Here is a 19,049-nt window from a genome sequence, read left to right as displayed (position 1 = left end):
GTCAGGCCATTGTTCATTTTCTCCCTGGATACCACCTTCAGTGTCTGAATGGAGGTCCTGGGAGGAGGAGGAGCTCATGGTTGGAAATAGCACAGGACAGTGGTTTGCCAGCCTTTGCTAAGTTATGGAATTCTTTGCTAAACACGATCTTTGGTGGAAATGTAAACAGCAGGGCAGCAAGGCTGCTTCTGGGGGAAGTAGGGTTGAGGGCAGGGATGCGATGTGCATCCTATGGACATGATGATGGACCATCCCTTTGAAGGCACCATGCGTGGGCACTTCCGTATCAGAGAAAAGGGAGTAGAAATACTGGACATGTCTGTTAACAAAGTAGCCTACAGAAACCTCATAAAAAAGAACAAAAAGGAGCTGTAGGTTAGAAAAGATGAAAAATAAGACAATATATTATGTCTTAACATATTATAACTAAGTCGTAGAGGACAGCAAAACCTAAAGGAAAAAAAGGTCAGTGCCGGTGAGTGCCGTGTGATGTGACACGTTAAAAACTCTATCCCTTCTAGCCTCTAATTTCATTTGTGCTATTTCATTTCTTTTCTATGTCAGCTGATTAGATGCCACATAATTGGTGTAGTTGTTCTGCAGCAAAGATCACCTTATTTTATGATATGGAAGAGAAGATACAGTTTGGGGAATTTAATGAAGATTACAGTTTGTGTTTCTCTTTTAGGTTTGGCCTAAAAAGTACTAGAATCTCAATCGAACAATGAAGTGCTAAAATTGCTCAATACTTGCTCAAAATCAGTTGAGTGAGTTTTGGGGGAGAGGGAGTAGTAACAGTGATACAGTCTGTTCTCTTTAATATTTGCTTGGCTCTGTTTCAAAAGTGTGTACAGTCATTGACTCTTTTGAACTGTAGATGTTTATTCAGAGCAGGAGACCCCTTTCATGTCAGTTCAGAAAGAGGGTCTTAAGCATTCTTCCAAAGAGAACATATATGCCAAAGATGGGAGTACCCCTCTAAGCTGAATGTTTGAGAGGCAAGAGAGGGCCGACATGGCACTGGCCCAGGACTGCTGGACCACCTCGGGGCCTCTGCCCACCATAGGGGCTGCTCTGAACCGTTCCGTGGTAGCATCCATAGTCCCCCTATGTGGTGAGCCTTTTCTAGCCTATCTGGTGTGTCCACCTTCTTCTTCCTTCCTACATCTGCATCGCTATCACTGGAGGCATGTTTTCCTTCTGCTCAGTCTTTAAATCTTGCAGTCACGTTCAGCTGCTCCGTGTTATTTCTTTTGTCCCATAGGTCATTAACACCTGCATCGTCTTCCCGTCTTCCCGTAGGCAGTTTTGCTCGCCTTTTGATGTTAAAGCCCTGGGTGAAAGCCCTGGTTCTGCCACTTACCAGCTATGACCCTTGAGCAAATTCCATTTCAATGTCCCCATCTGTAAACCTGAGATAATGCTTAACTTAGAGGTAGTTGTAGGAACCAAACAGAACATCTGATGTGTCTGGAATGTTTAAGGACTCAGTAAGTGGCTGTAGGAGCTACTGGTGTTTTTAGGGGAGGGTATTCAATCTTCTTCTTGGCTACCACCTGGTTCAACGTCTTAACGCTTCTCTGGGCAGCTTCTTGGCTGACTTCCCTGTTCTCCAATCCATCTTGCCAGACCGAGTTTCTAAACATACCGGCTCTTCTTCTTCTTCTTCTTTTTTTTAAGCATACCAAAAAACCTTGTAAGCCTCCAGTTTCCTGCCTCACCATCTAAACACTGGCACCCAGCGTACTAGGCCCCCATTATGTGCAGGAGCTTCCACCTGGATGTCCCTGCTGGTACACATCGCACCAGAATGACTGTTTCCTTCTTTCTTTCTTTCTTTTTTTTTTTTTTAAGATTTTATTTATTTATTTGACAGAGAGAGATCACAAGTAGGCAGAGAAGCAGGCAGAGAGAGAGGAAGGGAAGCAGGCTCCCTGCTGAGCAGAGAGCCCGACATGGGACTCGATCCCAGGACCCTGACCCGAGCTGAAGGCAGAGGTTTAACCCACTGAGCCACCCAGGCGCCCAGAATGACTGTTTCAAAACAGAAATCTGACCAGGTCATATAAGCACCCACCCCCACAGACACACAGAGTGCTGTTCAGAGGCTCTAAGTAGAAACTGCCAAATCACCCCCACAGTATTCCCAGTCCCATTTGGTCCGAGGCCTGCCCACCCCTCGGTCCTCCTCTCATCCCTCTCCCCTTCTTCACCGTCTCATACCAGCCGCAGATCCCGTCTGTCCACCATGCAGCCTCCTCCTGAGTCTTTGCAGATGCTCATGTTCCCGCCTTTCCAGATCTTCCCGCTGCATCCTTCTCCCATTCTTTCCCATTCTTTCAGTTCTCAGCGCGTCATTTTTTCAGGAAAGCCATTCCTGTCTAAGTTGAACCTGCCCATTACATCTGAGAACCACCGGCCCGTCCTTGAGTGCATTCCGCACAGTTGTAATTTCACGTAGCTTCAGAGGAACACTTCACAGCTATAGTCCTCCCTAACTAGGAAGTAAGCTCTGAGAGTACAATTTTTTTAAAAAGATTCTAATTTATTTCAGAGAGAGAGAGAGAGAGAGAGAATGAGAGAAAAAGAGAGCATGAGAGGGAATAGGTCAGAGGGAGAAGGAGACTCCCTGCCAAGCAGGGAGCCCGATGAGGGACTCAATCCCGGGACTCCAGGATTATGACCCGAGCCAAAGGCAGTCGCTTAACCAACTGAGCCACCCAGGTGCCCCCTGAGAGTAGAATTTTTGGCCACCATTGGTTGTTTTCATTGTTTGGATCTGTGACACATAAGAGTTGATAAAAATCCCCACTGAATCAATGAACAGCATTTGCCTTTCTCTCTCCAACCTAGATCCCCTCACCTCTATAACATGGACTCGTGTCATCACCCTTTCATCACCTTGCTACTGCTAGGCAGGGCCCAGCCTTTCCCCCCAAGTTCCACTCACCTGAAATGTCTGCCTCCCTTCCCTGCATCCACCAAATCCATCCTTCAAGGCTCGATTCCAGTGCTTCTGCTACAGAGCTCTGAAAATCATGTTGGTCTTTTTGGAAGCTCAGAACTCCCCACCTCATTCTACACTTCATAGTTTATTCTCCTTCTTGTTCGTGTACATGAGCCCATTTTTCCAGCCACATGGAAAGCCACGTCCTTGCTGTGTCCTCCTTGGTGCCTGGCACGGTGCTAACAAGCTGGATAGATCACTGGTATATGAGATCCAGTGATTTCCAACTCTGTTTTGCAAGACATGCTCAGAGCATGACACAGAGTTAAGGGGCAAAAAAAGATGTGCTGAAAGAATGTGTATGTCAGAAAATAGAACTGCAAGAAGTTCTGGGAAGTTTCTGGAAGAAAAATAAATGTACCTGGGACTTAAACACAAGACCAATGAATTTTAGTCCTTGGCTTCATCCATGGGGCCCATCCCTCTGAGGATTTGCAGTTCTTAAGCTGAGGGAGACTGTTAATGGAGGAGGCACCGGCATCCTCAAACGCTCTTCTTTTCAAGGTTTGAATCAATGAAAAGGACTGGTCTTTATTTTCATAAAATGGCTATCTTGACCGCCCAGCTCACAATTCACACATTTCACTGTGCAGCTTTAAACACCTTCCTGTCTGTGAACAAGCTGGGATTCCAAGGTGTTTATTTAATAATTAAGTTGACTTAACTAAGCTTTCTATAATTAGAATGAGCATTTCAGGCAGCCAAATTACTGCTATGTTCAACCACATGAAAAACAATGCCATCTGAAGTCATTTGGAAGGCAATACCAGGAAATCATTCTCAGCATTGCAAGACATATCAAGAAACTTAGTTGGAGCAACCTACTAACATGGTTATGAGAAATAGAGTGCTTAGGCCTACCTCTGTGGCATCCTAATAACAATGATGAGAATGTTACTAAGGCATGTGACCATCAGATCCTCCTGCACCGCAAATGCATTGCAATCTTACGATCTTGTCATTTTACAGATGGGCTATTCATTTTATCAGTTGTCAGTGAAGCAAGGAAAATAATTTTTCAAGAATAACAAAGGATGGAACCATAGTTTTTTTCTTGGAGTGTAGTCTTCTCTGGCAGCATGGATACTGGCAAACACAGAAATACTTTGTATTTGTAGTGTCCAAAGTACACAGATGGAATAATGATCAGTTACTCATAGGAAATGTTCTTATTAAGGTATAAAATGCAGAATGCATCCAGTGAGGAACCTGTACGGCTCTGTGGACTTCCATGTACATACTCATCTGGGGGATCGCCACTCACTTCACTAGGTAGAACACTTCCTGTACTGAAGAAGGCTCCTGCCTCCCTTTTCCTGGTCAGATCCCATCTTCTGCCATAACATAATTATTATCTTCATCTTCATCGCCACTCTTTAGTTTTGTCTGCTTGTGAAAATTCCTCTACGTGAAGTTATACATTACCTCTTCTTTGGTGTTTTTGGCTTCTTTTGCTCAACATTCATTCATGTTGCTGTTTTTTGTGCTTTGCAGAATCCCAGTGTATAAACACACCACAATCTATCTATTTTTCCATCTGTGGACATTTGGGTTTTCTTCAGTTTTGGGTCAGAGGTCCTCACGTGTCTTGTGTGTATACCTAAGAGTGGAATTACAGAGTCATACAGTAAACATTGTATCTTAATGAATACTGCCAGTTTTCTCAAGTGATTGAACCATGACGTATTCTAATTCATTAGCAGAATATGGGAATCAAAGGTAACTGCTGTTGCATAGTCTAAATTGTGCCATTTATTTCTGGTTTATTAGTAAGAATTGGCATTTTAAAATTATGTTATATTAACATAGGCATGAAAACTTGACCAGCTCAAGTGCTGGTTGGAATTAAAGGTAAAAGAAGTTTGTAAAATGTTTATAGCCTAAAATTCCACTTTAAAAATTCAGCTTTGTGGGAGACCATCAAACAATTGGAACTTTAATAAAGTCTGTCATTTAGTGAATTACTGTCTCCTTTAGAGTGTTGGGGATTAATGTTTGGAGATTAAAATTAAGCAATGGTAATTTAGAAAAATGTGTTAAGAAACTTGTTTGCCTCAGTCAATCAAGAAGGCTTTGTTTAGAGGAGATACACAAAAAACAGTGATGATGTGGACTAATAAGCATATCATTCTGCTGAATAATTGAGTTTATTTCTCATACACCTGATACAAAGAACATTTTGATGTCCCAAGCCTATGCCATTATTTTTCTATCCATTTTTATCTTGCTCTCATAAACCCATAAAGTGCAGAGTTGTTTTTATTTTTTTTCATGTGACCAGGGAATGTCTACCCTTGCTTTCACTGTAATTTGCCTGCCTCTGATTTAGAAGTTCTTTTGAAAGGAAAATGTGCCTTTCTCTGTTTACAAGAGATCGAAAACCACCAGCAGTAAATTCTCCATGCCGAGACATAGGGAAAGAGGTCTCCTGTCATTCGCTTCTGATGGTAGAATAACATGTGGCTTTGCCTTTTCTGTTCCAGTTATCCCAGGGATCTCCAGAACCCATTGAACCCAACTTTTTCACAGCAGATTACCATTTATTACATCGCCCATCGGGTGGAAACAGCTTGTCCCCAGATGACCCGACAGGTAATGGTCTTCACCACAGGAAATCTGACGTTCATAAGTAAATATATTGTTTGGATCAACAGCTATCCTTAAAAGATTATCTTCAATTTAAAAGAAAAATAGAGCTTATTTTGATTATCTATGGCAATAGTTGGAAGAGATATACAGTACGAGTACAGAAGTTCCCTGCAAGGTTTATCATGCCCTGTTGTGGCAGCTTCTTTGATCATTTATTAATGCCATAAACAACAGCAGAATCGGTTTGAGTGGATTGTATTTCCTTTTATTTCTTCTTATCTGATGATGGGGAATCAAATGCCCAAAAGCATCCAGGGAGATAAAAAACAGAAATGAAGACTTTGAATATTCAAAAGGAAGAACATTCGAAACTTACGTGGAGGAGCTATATCACACATATTTAATTTGATTTTCTTTTTTGCATTAATCTCACATAGGGAGATTATGTAGCATGGGGATTAAAGGTGCAGATTCTCAAAACCTGGATGCCTAAACTTGAATCTCAGCTCCAGTATTTAGTAGTTGACCTTGGGCAAATTATTTGACCTCTTGAACCCCAGTTTTCTTGCCTATAAAATGGAGGTAAATGTGGTACTTGCACTATGGGGTGATAATGAGAATCAGTGTGAACATATAAAAGGTACTTGACCATTAGCAGGGGCTCAGCATAAAGTAGCTCTTCTCATCATAACTGAACTCTCAGAAGAGGTCTTCAAACTACTCTGAGGCTTCAAGGTTCCTTAATAATTTTCAAATACCTACAAACTATAGTTACATCACTCAGTTGCATAGACAGAAATTACGGTTTAAAGGGAGATTCTCCATCACCTCACTCCTCAATTTAGGCAAGTCATTTCATGTATTAATCTCAAACTTTCCCTATGTCTTGGACTCCTGGGATAAAGCCAACCTGTAGGCTATTTGTTTAAAATAGTCTATTTTAAACAAAATAAACTATTTTGTTTAAAATAGTCCCTGAGAAACCCGCAAGAGCAAGATGAACTCTTGGCTAAAGTCTTTTGCTTTGAAAAACACCCCTAGGGCAGGTCAGTCAGTTTGTAGGCCAGACTTCTTATAGGAGTGATACTGATGATACCAGGAGCTCTGGTGGAAATCTCGGAGTGGCCTGAGAGACCGTCAGCAGATGTCCAGGGAAGCTGGAGGGGCCAACCTGGGGTGGAGCAGGCAAGTCCCGTCATAGCAGGCTGGCTCCAGGCTCGCCCAGCAGAGCCTGCAGGCACGTTGGGGAACACCTTGGCTCACAGCTTTGAAGAGGAGTTGCCAGGACTCATCAGCCTCTTGCCTCCCCTCCACTCCAATCCATTCCCTCTTGTCTCTCCTAAGTGGAGGGGGTTCCTGGGCCTCCCTGCATACACCGGTGTTAATTGATCACAGGAGAAGCTAGCCAACATTGCTTTGGGGGGCACTCAGTTGGGTGAGGTGCTAGTCTATCATCCTTAGAACACCCAGCAGGGTCACCTGTTAGGCGTCTGCCTTCGGCTCTGGTCAGGATCTCAGGGTCCTGGGATTAAACCCCACCCCCACCCCTGTGGGCTCCCCACTCAGCAGGGAGTCTGCTTAAAAAAGAAAAAAACAAAAACAAAAACACTGGCAAAGAAAGTACTGCCTCCTAGCACTAAGTGTGCTGTATTTCCCTCTAGGCAGACATGGAAAGGACCAGGTCTTCATGTCTTTCCCTGTCTACTTCTGCCTCCCTCTAAGAATTCATTTTCTTTCTAGCACACATTAACTGATTTTGCTTGTAGCTTAAGGAGAGTTTTTTAAATCAGAAAACTTGCCCTTTGGGTCATTTGTGTTGGGAATATCCCTCACGTGTCCTTTATGTTCACATAAATGGGTGGGCTCACACATGCCTCTCTAACTTAATTGCCCAATTTACCCCGAAATCTTTGTGTATTATTTTGTGATGGCTACCCGAAAGGAGCCATTATTAAAGGAAGAGAAACAACAACAACAAAATATTAAAAAATAAAGGAAGAGAAACAAAGCGTTTGAATATTCCAAGCAAGGTAATTTGGAATGTGCTCCTCTTCATCAGGACTAAGTTGACCCTGTTTTCACTACAGTTGAGTTGTAATTGTCAACAAAGTCCAACTAAGAAAATGTGAACCGAAGGTCAGACTTCCCATAACCTATCTATTTCAGGTCTATGTAGCAGCTCTGACTTGGAGGAGGGAATAACATATGAACAGATGCAGGTGAGGTTTTTGTAGTGCCTTTGAACAATTTTATTTTGTTGCTTTTAACTCAGTACTAACCTGCATTTTTTTTTTCAACGTCAGACTGTGATTGAAGAAGTCCTAGAGGAAAGTGGTTATTACAACTTTACATCTAACAGGTGAGATCTAGAGTTTTCTTTTAAATGTGAAAGTTCAGTTGAGATCATTGGATGTTAGATGTAATTATCCTGGATTCCAGAGATTTCTTTTTCCAACTTTTATTTTAAATACCTTTGTAAATCTTGGCTTAGACCGATACAACCATGGGTAGAATATATGCTGCCCATCTTTTGTATGGATGCAGCTGCTATTTTTCTGTTGAAAAGAAAGGGTGATAGCTTAGTGGTAATTTACTCCCAGAAAAAAATAAGAAACATAATGAAATGGAAAAGCATTTCTAGGTTTTTTGTTTTTTAAATTAAGCATTTGTTCCATTCTAGTAGAGCTGTAAACTCGGAGTTCCATCACTGAAATCTACCCATGATTTGTATAGAATGCAGGGGGAATCACTTCTGGTGAATCTAAGATATGCTTCTGGAAGAGGGACTTGTTATGTGTTGCCATTTGCTTACCCTGAGTAAGAAACCTCAATTTACTGTGTATTATCTTCTAACATAAGAACTATTTGTGCTCTAAAAATATAGTGTTTTATCACTTGTGGCCAGTTCTGATTCCTGCATTTTACTGTTGGGCACAGTGTTGGTCACAAAGATTTGAGTGCAGTTAGTTTACTTGGGAGGCAATTCTGGAAACACTGGTAGGGGAGTGAAGAAATAATTCAGTGAAGGTTTCATTTTCAAGCAAGTAACCCTTGTGGCTGACTGGGGCTAGGTCTCACTGGGGAAATCTGAGAGCCAGTACTAGAACATGTACCTCAGGTATCCACCCCACTCAAGGGCAGAGGGATGTTTGTCCTCTGTCCTGGGGTGTTTGTTCTTACGTCTCCACTGGTTGTTGTTTGCAGCCTTTCCCCAGAGAATGTTAGTTCCCTGGCATTTCTGGCCTTCTGTAAGGGTGAACAGAACAGATTCCAGAGGCCAGAGAGATACTCAGGAAGAGAAATGCAGGCACTGGCAGCTGGAAAGCAGGCCAGCTTGCTGTGGATGAGGGGATCAGGGCACTGACAGTGTCTACACATGAGCTGTTCTTGACTTTTGCAAGGAGGCCCTCACAATCGAGTCCTCAAACTGATCATAAGCAGCCACATCCCCTCTCTCTATGGCTCCATGTTCTTTCAGTTTGTTCTCTCAGAGTGGCCTTTAATGCCTGAAGGAGCTGCCTTCCTTCCCACTGCTGAAGCTATCTTGTGACCACTATTTAAATAATTCCAGAAGTTGTCTCTAAAGGTATTTGCCATGGTAAGAGAAAGAGGCCTCAAGAGCATCCTGTTAGGTTATTATATGGAAATTAGATTCTTTTTTGAGGTTAGTTCAGTCTCCAACTTTTTTTTTTTTTTTTACTTCTCTTATTTTAACAAGTTGTTTATATAAATCACACATAAGATTATTCAGCTGCTTGCTCTTTGGGCTTGATAATATATTTCCAAAATACTACCAAATGATGAATAATTCTCATTTTCCAAAGGCATATTATTAATAGAAATCACCATCTTCCTAATTGCTCTCCTCTCACATTCCCTGGAGAGACTTGGAATCTTCATCTTCTATTCTTGGGCTGCATACATCCAACTTTCCTTGAAGAGAATGATTGTCTTTGTTCTCGACTCTTAGCTCCTTATTATTTTAAGTGCCTTTGGCTTGGGGTGGGGGCAAAGGTCACTTTTGTCATAATTTGTCTGCATATTCTCAGAGACTCAGGATCTTGAGCATTGAATGGCTTCTTATTTTTGCAGAAACTACACTAAGTATCAGTGAAAAACTAGGTGTGTAAGAATTTAGGGAAGCTCTTACAAGAGCTCTTATTTTTCCTTAAAACATGATTTTAGTCTTATTTTTAAATTTATTTTTATCCCTTTTCAGTTCTACCCCTAAGTTTTAAAAAATTCAAACATTATTTTTACCTCCAAAGCTGTACTCCTATATTAAAAGACATTGCAAATTTTCTTATTCAAAGGAATAGATAGTCAGATGCCTAATAATGAAGAAAAAAGTTATTTACAGCTATATTCAGAATTGTGCATAGAATATGGAGACATGGTTTTAATGATCAAGTTCAAGAAAAATACATGGATATGACATACATAAGATTTTCTTAAAATGCCCCAAATTAAAGTGAATCACTCACAAAACATTCTTATATCCATGATATTCCCTTTTCATCCTCTTATAACAATGATAGACTATATCTAGAGAGAAGACTTCACAGTTTACTAGTAAGAATAACCCTTTGTTGTGCCTAAAGTACTTGTTTACTGGTGTTCCAAATTGATTACCAAAAGATAAGTCAGCCTCCACTTAGAAGCACCTAAGAGTTCACAAGCTAGAAATACACATATTTCCAAATATGAGCCAAATCAGGTAGTCAGTGATGATTTTTCTATGGTCAAAAGATAGAGGATGCTAAATTCACTGGACATGAACAAACATTTGGAATCAGAAGAATGTATTTTCCCTAGTAGGTTCCATAGAATAGCCAATATTATCAAAGATGCTAATAGATGCTCCCTGAAAAATAAAATTTTGTGATCAAATACATTTGGGAAACTCTGAAAGTACACTTTTCCAAATTTAGAGGATGTTGACACACATTACCATATCACAGAGTCTGAGATGCGCTGTAAGAAATCTGCTAACCTTGTTTACCCCAGTATTTGTGCAATCTTTCACACACAACACAAGTTCAGAAATCAGCCCTAGCGCTGTGGTTAGAAATGGGCCACGTGGTCTGAACTCCCCGACTAGTCACCAGCATCTACCCAGATCTGCTGCTGTTCTCATTCTCTTTGTCATCATCTTAATTGTTATTGTCATCATCATTGCAAAATATTATTGGTGATGTTGGTCACACAGAGACTTGCATACATCATTTCTGTGTTACTGAAGTTTACCACTTCAGACAGTCAGTTCACACTTAGACGCATCTCCCAAACACCCAGACAGGAGCTAAAGCACGAACCCAAGACATGACACATTTTTTTTTCATAACTTTTTAAATTTTTTTATAAACATATAATGTATTATTAGGCCAGGGGTACAGGTTTGTGAATCACCAGGTTTACACACTTCACAGCACTCACCAAAGCACATACCCTCCCCAATGTCCATAACCCCACCCCCTCTCCCTCGCCCCCTCCCCGCCTCAACCCTCAGTTTGTTTCGTGACATTAAGAGTCTATTATGGTTTGTCTCCCTCCAGATCCCATCTTGTTTCATTTATTCTTCTCCTACCACCCAAGCCCCCCACATTGCATCTCCACTTCCTCATATCAGGGAGATCATATGATAGTTGTCTTTCTCTGACTGACTTATTTTGCTAAGCGTAATAACCTCTAGTTCCATCCACGTCATTGCAAATGGCAGAATTTCATTTCTTTTGAAGGCTGCATAGTATTCCATTGTGTATATATACCACATCTTCTTGATCCATTCATCTGTTGATGAACATCTAGGTTCTTTCCATAGTTTGGCTATTGTGGACATTGCTGCTATAAACATTCGGGTTCACGTGCCCCTTTGGACCACTACGTTTGTATCTTTAGGGTAAATACCCAGTAGTGCAATTGCTGAGTTGTAGGGTAACTCTATTTTCAACTTTTTGAGGAACCTCCATGCTGTTTTCCAGAGTGGTTGCACCAGCTTGCATTCCCACCAACAGTGTAGGAGGGTTCCCCTTTCTCCACATCTTCACCAGCATCTGTCATTTCCTGACTTGTTAATTTTAGCCATTATGACTGGTGTGAGGTGATATTTCATTGTGGTTTTGATTTGTATTTCCCTGATGCCGAGTGATGTGGAGCACTTTTTCATGTGTCTGTTGGCATGGACATTTTTAGCTTAGGTCCCAGAGTGAATATGTAGTTAGGGATAGAGAGACGCCATCATTAAACTGAAAGCCTCAGGATAAAGCCATTATCCGTTAGCTCTCTTCAGGGACAGTTACTGCAACTATTTAAATAATGGCGAGACTACTTGGACTGTTGTTTAGGAAGCTTGTCTTGGGTAGAAAATGCTGCATTAGGAAAAGGAAAATAGTAACAGAAATAAAAATAGCATCAAGGAGCCCTAAGCAAAGTGGGGGATCCCTCATTTCCAGGCTTCCGGGAAGGGGAGACAGAATGAGTTGAGAGGAAGAAAGCAGTATAAAGACAATAAAATAAGCTCAAAACAAACTTGGCCAGCCCAAAGCATGCTCTATTCTCAATCTTTGCAGGGATGTATGATTATAGTTTACATTTATAAACATTTAGCTTCCTTACCAGAAGGAGACAGCCTAGCATGCCTTAATTTTATCCTTGTTGTTTGTGAGAGTAAAACTGTTTGAATCCTGTGGGTGAACAGACGTCAGACATATCCTCCTTATATACTTAGGGGTACACATTAACATTTTTAACAATGAAATCTGCTTTGAAAAGTAAAATTTGCAAAAGAAAAAGAAATCTACAGTTTGCATTGCTCCCCCCCCCCCAATTAACTGATAACATGTAAATTAGATGTTTAAAACTATAAGCTACTTTGAATGGGTGTTTATTTTTCTTCTCTAAAGGGTTATCATTTCCAACAGAGTTTATAATTTGAGAGTTTATAATTTGAGAAAGACCCCGTTAGCCCCAAAGTTCAGCAAAATGTGGCTTTCTAAAAATGTCCCGTCCTATTATGTTTAGAATCATCTTTTCTTCCCTGGGATTTATTTACATATATCCCCGAGCTACTGCTTTTGAAGTTGCATGTGTGAAGTCAAATATATATGACTATAGTGAACTCTTGCCTCTTGTGAATCTTCTAGATATCACTCCTATCCGTGGGGGACCAAGACTCACCCAACCAAAAGATGAAAACCCTGCATTTTGAATGGACTTCGTTTTCCTAGTGAAGTTCAAGCTCTGGACTTCAGCTCTACCAGACACCCAAGGATTGGGAGATGCTGGAAGGGTGTGGAAAAGACAAGACCAGGAAGCCTTGGCCCCTCCAGGGCCTCTCTCTGAAGGTCCTGTGCTAGGTTCTGTGGCCATGGCAGCATGGGAAGGCTCTGCTCCCCGGATGTGGTAGACACAGAATGACAGGGCTGTCAGTGTGCTCCTGGGAGAAAATGCTGCAGAATTCATCTGTGGGGAGAAAACTTGCACATCACAGAACTTTCCTCCAAGTTAAAAAGAAACAACAACAACAACAACAAAAACAAAGTCATATTTTTCAACAGAATGTTTTATATTTAGGATTGCAGAAACTATGTTTAAAGGCATCTAGCCTTCTCTGTATATAAAAATAGTTTTAGAAAGAGAAATTTACAGGCCCCAGAGTAATAATATATTGGGAAATTCATTGTATTTCCCAATTTTTTCCTTTATTTTAAAAGAAATTTAAAATAAGTGATTGAATTTTGTTGTTGTTGTTGTTGTTTTAAGGAAAGGATTGGTTCTCTCTTCACCAGTGGGTGCTAGTGGTCTGAAGACAGTAGACAGTATTTGTAACCTTTGCACAGCCTCTGGGAATAACTGTCAAATTGTCGGATGTAAGTTAGACTAATAGGATATATTGCTGTACAGTGTGTGTATATATATACATCTTTATGGGGGAGGGAGGAGAGGTTTTGATTAGGCGAATGCTTTGCTGCTAATCAAACTTATAGTGTTTTTAGAGCACTTTGAAGAGTTCATAGAATCTATGAAAGCAATGCAATATTCCTTATTCTAAGTCCCTTCTCACTAAAATCACCTATGTTTTATTGTTTGGGGATTTAAAATGAAAACAAGTTATATAATTAAATGTAAGTCCCTTCTTTATTCATTGAGACATTCCTAAAAAAACTAGAAATCAGAATGCCAGATAGTGTTCCATTCCTAGAGACTTTGTGATGGAAATTTTTTAGATTCTTATTGGGCTGACATCTCTTCAACTGGTTTATAACTGGTGTAATATCCAGAAATGCCCTTATTGCCAAGTCAGACTGCACTTCTAACTGCTTAAAGAACATTTTAATTCTATATAATTAGTAATCTGAAAGCTGAAATTATACTTTTTATTTACTTCTCACTTAGTTCTGGTATCTTTATTTACATTGATATATTTTTAGCATGACTGAACAGGATTTGTTCATATATTTACAGTGCCTGAAACATAATAGCCTTTTGTATAGTATAGAAAATCTCTTAATGTGAACCCATGCTACTTTTACAATTTATTTGTTCAACACTTAAAGGCTATCCAAATTTCCTTTAACGAATGCCTTTGAAAATTGCCAATGAATCTTTGTCTTTAAGCCAAATTAATGATTACAAATATACTGTAATTTAAAATAACAGATGCAATTAGAGTAATGAAAAATGTCATTTTCAGCTTTCAAACCAATTCCATTCATATGTGAAATTTATATGTAAAATCAAAATGCTATGATTTTGTTGATTTACCCAGGTAAAATTTTATTCCTAGCCCAACTGAATTTGAACTTGCACTATTATTTTTTATATCTTTTCATATATGGAATGGGCACATTTCCTTGTTGTTTAAGAGGCAGAGGCCTACAAGGGCGTAAATTTTAATTGTGATAGAAGCCAATACCTAGAAATAAACCAAGCTGTTGGGATGAAAGTTTGAACAATAAAGTTCTTTCTCAAATGATAATATATTGTCAACAATGTTTAGAAAAGAATACTATTCAGAGGTTACTCCTTGGTTAAAAGAGAGAGAGAGAGAGAGATGATTTATTTGAAGGTGTTTTTGAATGCATAGAGTTGACCAGAAAGGGAACAAAATGTTTCCATCAAACTATTTCTTTTAGATCATAGACGTGGCATTTATAGAAATCAGTATGAATTAACAAAGATAAACAAATGTATGTCAGCAGCTTTAGGTCTGTCAACTCTATGCTGACAGATGCATTCTTGTGCCAAGAATGTGTTCTGTTTGATTCCCTTCATAGACTATCAGTCGCTGGATTCACGTTCTCCCAGCTCAAGAGCACGCCTCTAAGAGACAGTTGGGCACTGGTAAGAGATCTGTCTCGTGCACAGAGTCTCATCCCAATAGCGGTGCTGCCCTTTCAAAAGCCCTCACTTTCTGATTTCCCGATAAGAAACCCCCTGCCCCCACATGAGAACGAGAGTGACCATCTTGTGTTCACTCTCCAAACTGCCTTCTAGTGCAAAGAAGTTGTTAGCTGAGTGTAATAGTCCTCATAATCTTTGCTTGATTGCCTTTACATTTTTTCTCTTTCTCTTATATAATTGTTAATGATTTGTTGTGCAATGATATCCCTATGACTTCGTCTCATTCTCAGTCACTGGATATCGGTATGGGGCAGAATATGAATCAGACTTTTCAGATCACTTTGGATACACAAATGCTTCAGTTAATGATGTTTTGATCTACCAACTCTGTCTGAATATGTGTACTTGAAAACTTAATTTGCTTTTTAAAAGCAAAATGTTCCATTTGCAGGGAAGTCACTGCCGCAGGCATGTGTGCTTGCCAGTTGTTAACCTTGTATTCTCCCAGATGTGAGATACTTCAGTGAAGGTCTCCAGGGAACAGTAACCTGGATACCCAGTGCTCCTGGGTGAATTTCAGGACCTTGCTGGAGAAATGCTGCTGGAGTTTAATGTGGACACTTGTATGGTGCTGGGTGGTGTGCACACTCTCGGCATTTGAGAGCAGAACCTAATTAAGAAACACTGTTATGCATTCTACCCAAATGATGGAAGTGATCAGGAGGTAGGGTCTTCTTAGAGGTACCATCTATGACTAGTAAATACTAAGAATTTTGATGATCAGCAACAGATACAAGACTGGTTGATTGCATGCAACTCCAACAATATCATCAGTTACTTGCCATTCATATTTAAGATGTGGGAAGGCAAGAACGTTGCTTAGTCAGTTGTATCAGTATTAATAGGCATCATATCCGCATCCCTCTATTTGATTGGCTGAACTGCAGATTATTTTTATTATTGTCTCTTTTTCTTTTGTTGGACTGGTGAGGAGCCACATACAGCAAATATGCTGGATTCCTGTAGAAATGGCTTCAGCTTCTTTTTGAAGGCAGGAAAAACTCCTTTGTAAGCTACTTTTATTGCTTGCCTTTTTACTTTTCCTATGGTGTGTATTCATGAACACAGAAATCTGCTGGAGAGGTGACGGAGACCAACCAGGCTGCAGCTCATTGGCATCCGGGAGATACAGCTATGAAGGGCTTGTGAACAAGGGAAGCTCAGTGCTTCCCTCTGGTGACCTTGACTCTTGGGGTGAAATTCCATCTAAACATGAAATTCTTCATGTTCAACAACTAAGTGTGATAATAAGTATATTTTATGTACCTTTAGATATTCCAGATTGTGTCCTTTGATGGAAATGGACAGAATTTCGGATAGAGTATCTTTTCCATTGCAATGTGCTGCTAACAGTATGCTTACTCTTGGATGCCATTTTTCACGTTCATAGGAAGACACGAATGTCTCAGGGAAACAACTTTTGTGATAAAGAAAGAAATTCTTATGTGTGTCATTGCGGTTAAATTGCATATTGTAAATAGAACTATTATGGTTGATTACATTCCTGCTGTGATGTTACTTTGAGATTTGCAAGAGGGATAGGGAGGATTTTATGATTCTGACGGAGTGACTGATGGATATTGCAAATTTACATGTCTTCTGGGTCCATAAACAACAGTTATTTTAAAAATGAACATCACACACCCTAGAAGCATAGCAACATTCTTGGTCTGTGAGCTGGGTTAGATTTTTTTTTTTTTTTAAATACATTCATGCAGTAATGAACCAGTTTTTAACATCTTTAAAAGTTTATTGATTTGATCATAAAAGTGAACTCTATTCTCAACAGAAGACTGAATATTATTTCTCAAACTGTAGCAAGCTGCCTTTTTTCCCCCCATTTTGTGCCATGAAGCTTTGCACTGTACCCAGGACCTGTACTTAGAGGTAACAGAAGTGCTTTCGCTATAGGAAATACGGGACTGTGTAAAGGCTGTCATTTGGAAGTACCTTACCTTTGTTTCCCTCTGAACAAAGATAGAAATTCTGTTGTTTCTAGAAAACCAGTGTCACTTTGACAGGTAATCAGCAAGGGTGAGTAGATGCTTGAAATTGATGTGATGAGCTCACAAGTGGAAAAATTAGCTGAAGGTTTTGCAAACATGTGATGAACCGGTCCCATAAAACCAGCAGAGAGAGGTTTTGAACTAACCTAACAAGCCCAGAGGAACAGCAGCTGAAGGCCTCAGCACCCACAAGTCAGACTGCAGAGGCCACTTATAAACCCATACATATCCTTAATCCATGATTTAGTTTTACATTTCAAGCACCATTTGAGTCAGAATTCTGGAAAGGAATAGAATGCTTATGAATGGCTATTAAAATTTCATTTTCCTTGCCCTTCATACAAGTATGTTTACCTCATACTTCAGTGAGTTTGGAAGGAAATGGAACTGGCTTAGGGAGCAAGAAGGAATGCATGACGTATTTCTATGAACCCCGCATGACATTGAGGGAGGCGAATGTTAGAGATAAAAGATGACTCTTTCAAGGAGGTACGACAGCCTGCAAACAAAAACTGAGAAGTCACAGGGCAAGCAGGAGGCGAGTGGTGTCCCAGAGCCCGGCACCTCCCAGCAGGCCAGTCCCAGGGTGGCCGGTGATTGGCACGGGACTTGGCAGTTCCTGATGCTTGAATGATTCCTGCCCCTGGGTTCTTCTGGAAGCAGCGGGTTGGGTTTTTCCCCGACGTGCAGTTACTGAGGGACTGGGTTCCACCGAGGAGTTGAACACCCAGAAGAGTAGCCGATGGGCCCCTAAGGCGCCCTGGTAATGTGTTGGTCCAATTGTTAGGACCGGGTCCCTGTGAAGCATTCCAAAGACTTTAGACTCCTCTCAAGGACACCGTTTTGTCTGCCATTCAGTGAATGTGTTTCCACTGCTGACAATATGTTTGCTTCCCCATCTTTTATCCATGGCCTCGGGCCTGTTTTTCTAACAAAACAAATTTTGCAAGAGATATATGTGGGCTTTAAATAGATAAATGCGGGCAGATCTGAATACATTTACACTTAGCTAGATTCGAAAAGCAGCATTTGCACGTATTTCAGTTGTTTGTGAGTAAACCAATTGATAATCAAGCTATGGAAAGATGCCATCATTTTGCTCTTCCAAAATGGGAAACAAAAATCACTTCAAAGGAAAATCTTTCGAGTGCATTTTGTGTACTGACATTTAGTGGATCAAAACTGAATTAGGATGCTTCCTGTATTCTGTTGTTCCCAGTGGTGAGTTTGGGAAGATCAAAAAGAACAGAAAAATATCCTCTGGGGGGGAGGGGGAGTGGAGTTTCCCATCTTATGTGACCCAGAGCTTCCGTGTTCTGGGCAGCCACAGCCCCACTGCACCCACAGAATGGGAAACTATCTTCAATTTGCTTTTTCTCCCTTAACTTGCAGGAGCATACCCTTTTCTGTTCTAGTCCCATCTGCAGGCCTCTTTCCTGTCTGTCACATGCCCCAGCTGCCGGTTCCTCCAAGAGGAGGAAGTGCACAGCTACAAGGCTTCCTGTTGGGGACCCTGTGTCATTAGAGGGAATGTGTGGAGTTTGGGGACGGTGCGCAATATGGAAGGCAGAGGGATGATGGGCTTCTTCTGTCCTCCCAGACCTCCAAAACGCTGCTGCTGGGAGCACACTGAGGCTTCAAGGTGACAAATTCTGAGGCCCCTGAAGAGAAGAAAAAGGCAATGCCTCTATGAAAGATTTATATGAAAGATCCAAGTGGCCTTTATTTTTGCTATTGCTTATATATGCTCTGTAAATTGCTAAAGAAAATTAAACATGTATTTTCAATCTTATTGGAAAAGAATCTCTCTTTTGTCAAGAGTTTATAGCAAATGGTCATCGGTTTTCTCTGACCAACTCTCTCAATCTGTCCTTTATGCTTATGAGTGTTTCGATTAAAAAAAAAATCATCTCCCAAAAGGTGATCATTTATGTTTATGCTCAAATATGTCCCACAGCTTTAATTGGTGGCAACTCTCTACTGCCACCAATGTTGCATAACATGTATTTCCAAACTTAGTGACTTAAAAGGACAAGCATTTATTA

The 19,049-nt window shown here is 40.5% G+C and overlaps 1 protein-coding gene across 8 annotated transcripts in view; it reads left to right on the top strand.

Annotated features, from left to right (window-relative positions):
* Positions 1 to 18,796, top strand: part of NEK10 (NIMA related kinase 10) — a 238,958-nt gene extending 220,162 nt beyond the window's left edge. For 7 of the 8 annotated variants that reach the window (XM_013057173.2, XM_004754326.3, XM_004754325.3 and 4 more), the window contains 4 exons: positions 5,491 to 5,599; positions 7,763 to 7,815; positions 7,900 to 7,955; positions 12,739 to 18,796. In XM_013057173.2, coding sequence (XP_012912627.1) covers positions 5,491 to 5,599; positions 7,763 to 7,815; positions 7,900 to 7,955; positions 12,739 to 12,787 — 267 coding nt within the window. In that variant the 3' untranslated portion in view covers positions 12,788 to 18,796. The remainder of the gene's footprint in view (positions 1 to 5,490; positions 5,600 to 7,762; positions 7,816 to 7,899; positions 7,956 to 12,738) is intronic. The other variant, XM_013057174.2, reaches the window with a different exon arrangement.
* Positions 18,797 to 19,049: the final 253 nt, after the last annotated feature.

The sequence above is a fragment of the Mustela putorius genome, unplaced genomic scaffold (genome assembly GCF_011764305.1).
Source record: "Mustela putorius furo isolate JIRA1106 unplaced genomic scaffold, ASM1176430v1.1 tig00003834_pilon_pilon_pilon, whole genome shotgun sequence".
Classification (NCBI taxonomy): Eukaryota; Metazoa; Chordata; class Mammalia; order Carnivora; family Mustelidae; genus Mustela; species Mustela putorius.
The sequence above is the reverse complement of the archived record's forward strand: the minus strand, read 5'-3'. Positions and strand labels throughout refer to the sequence as shown.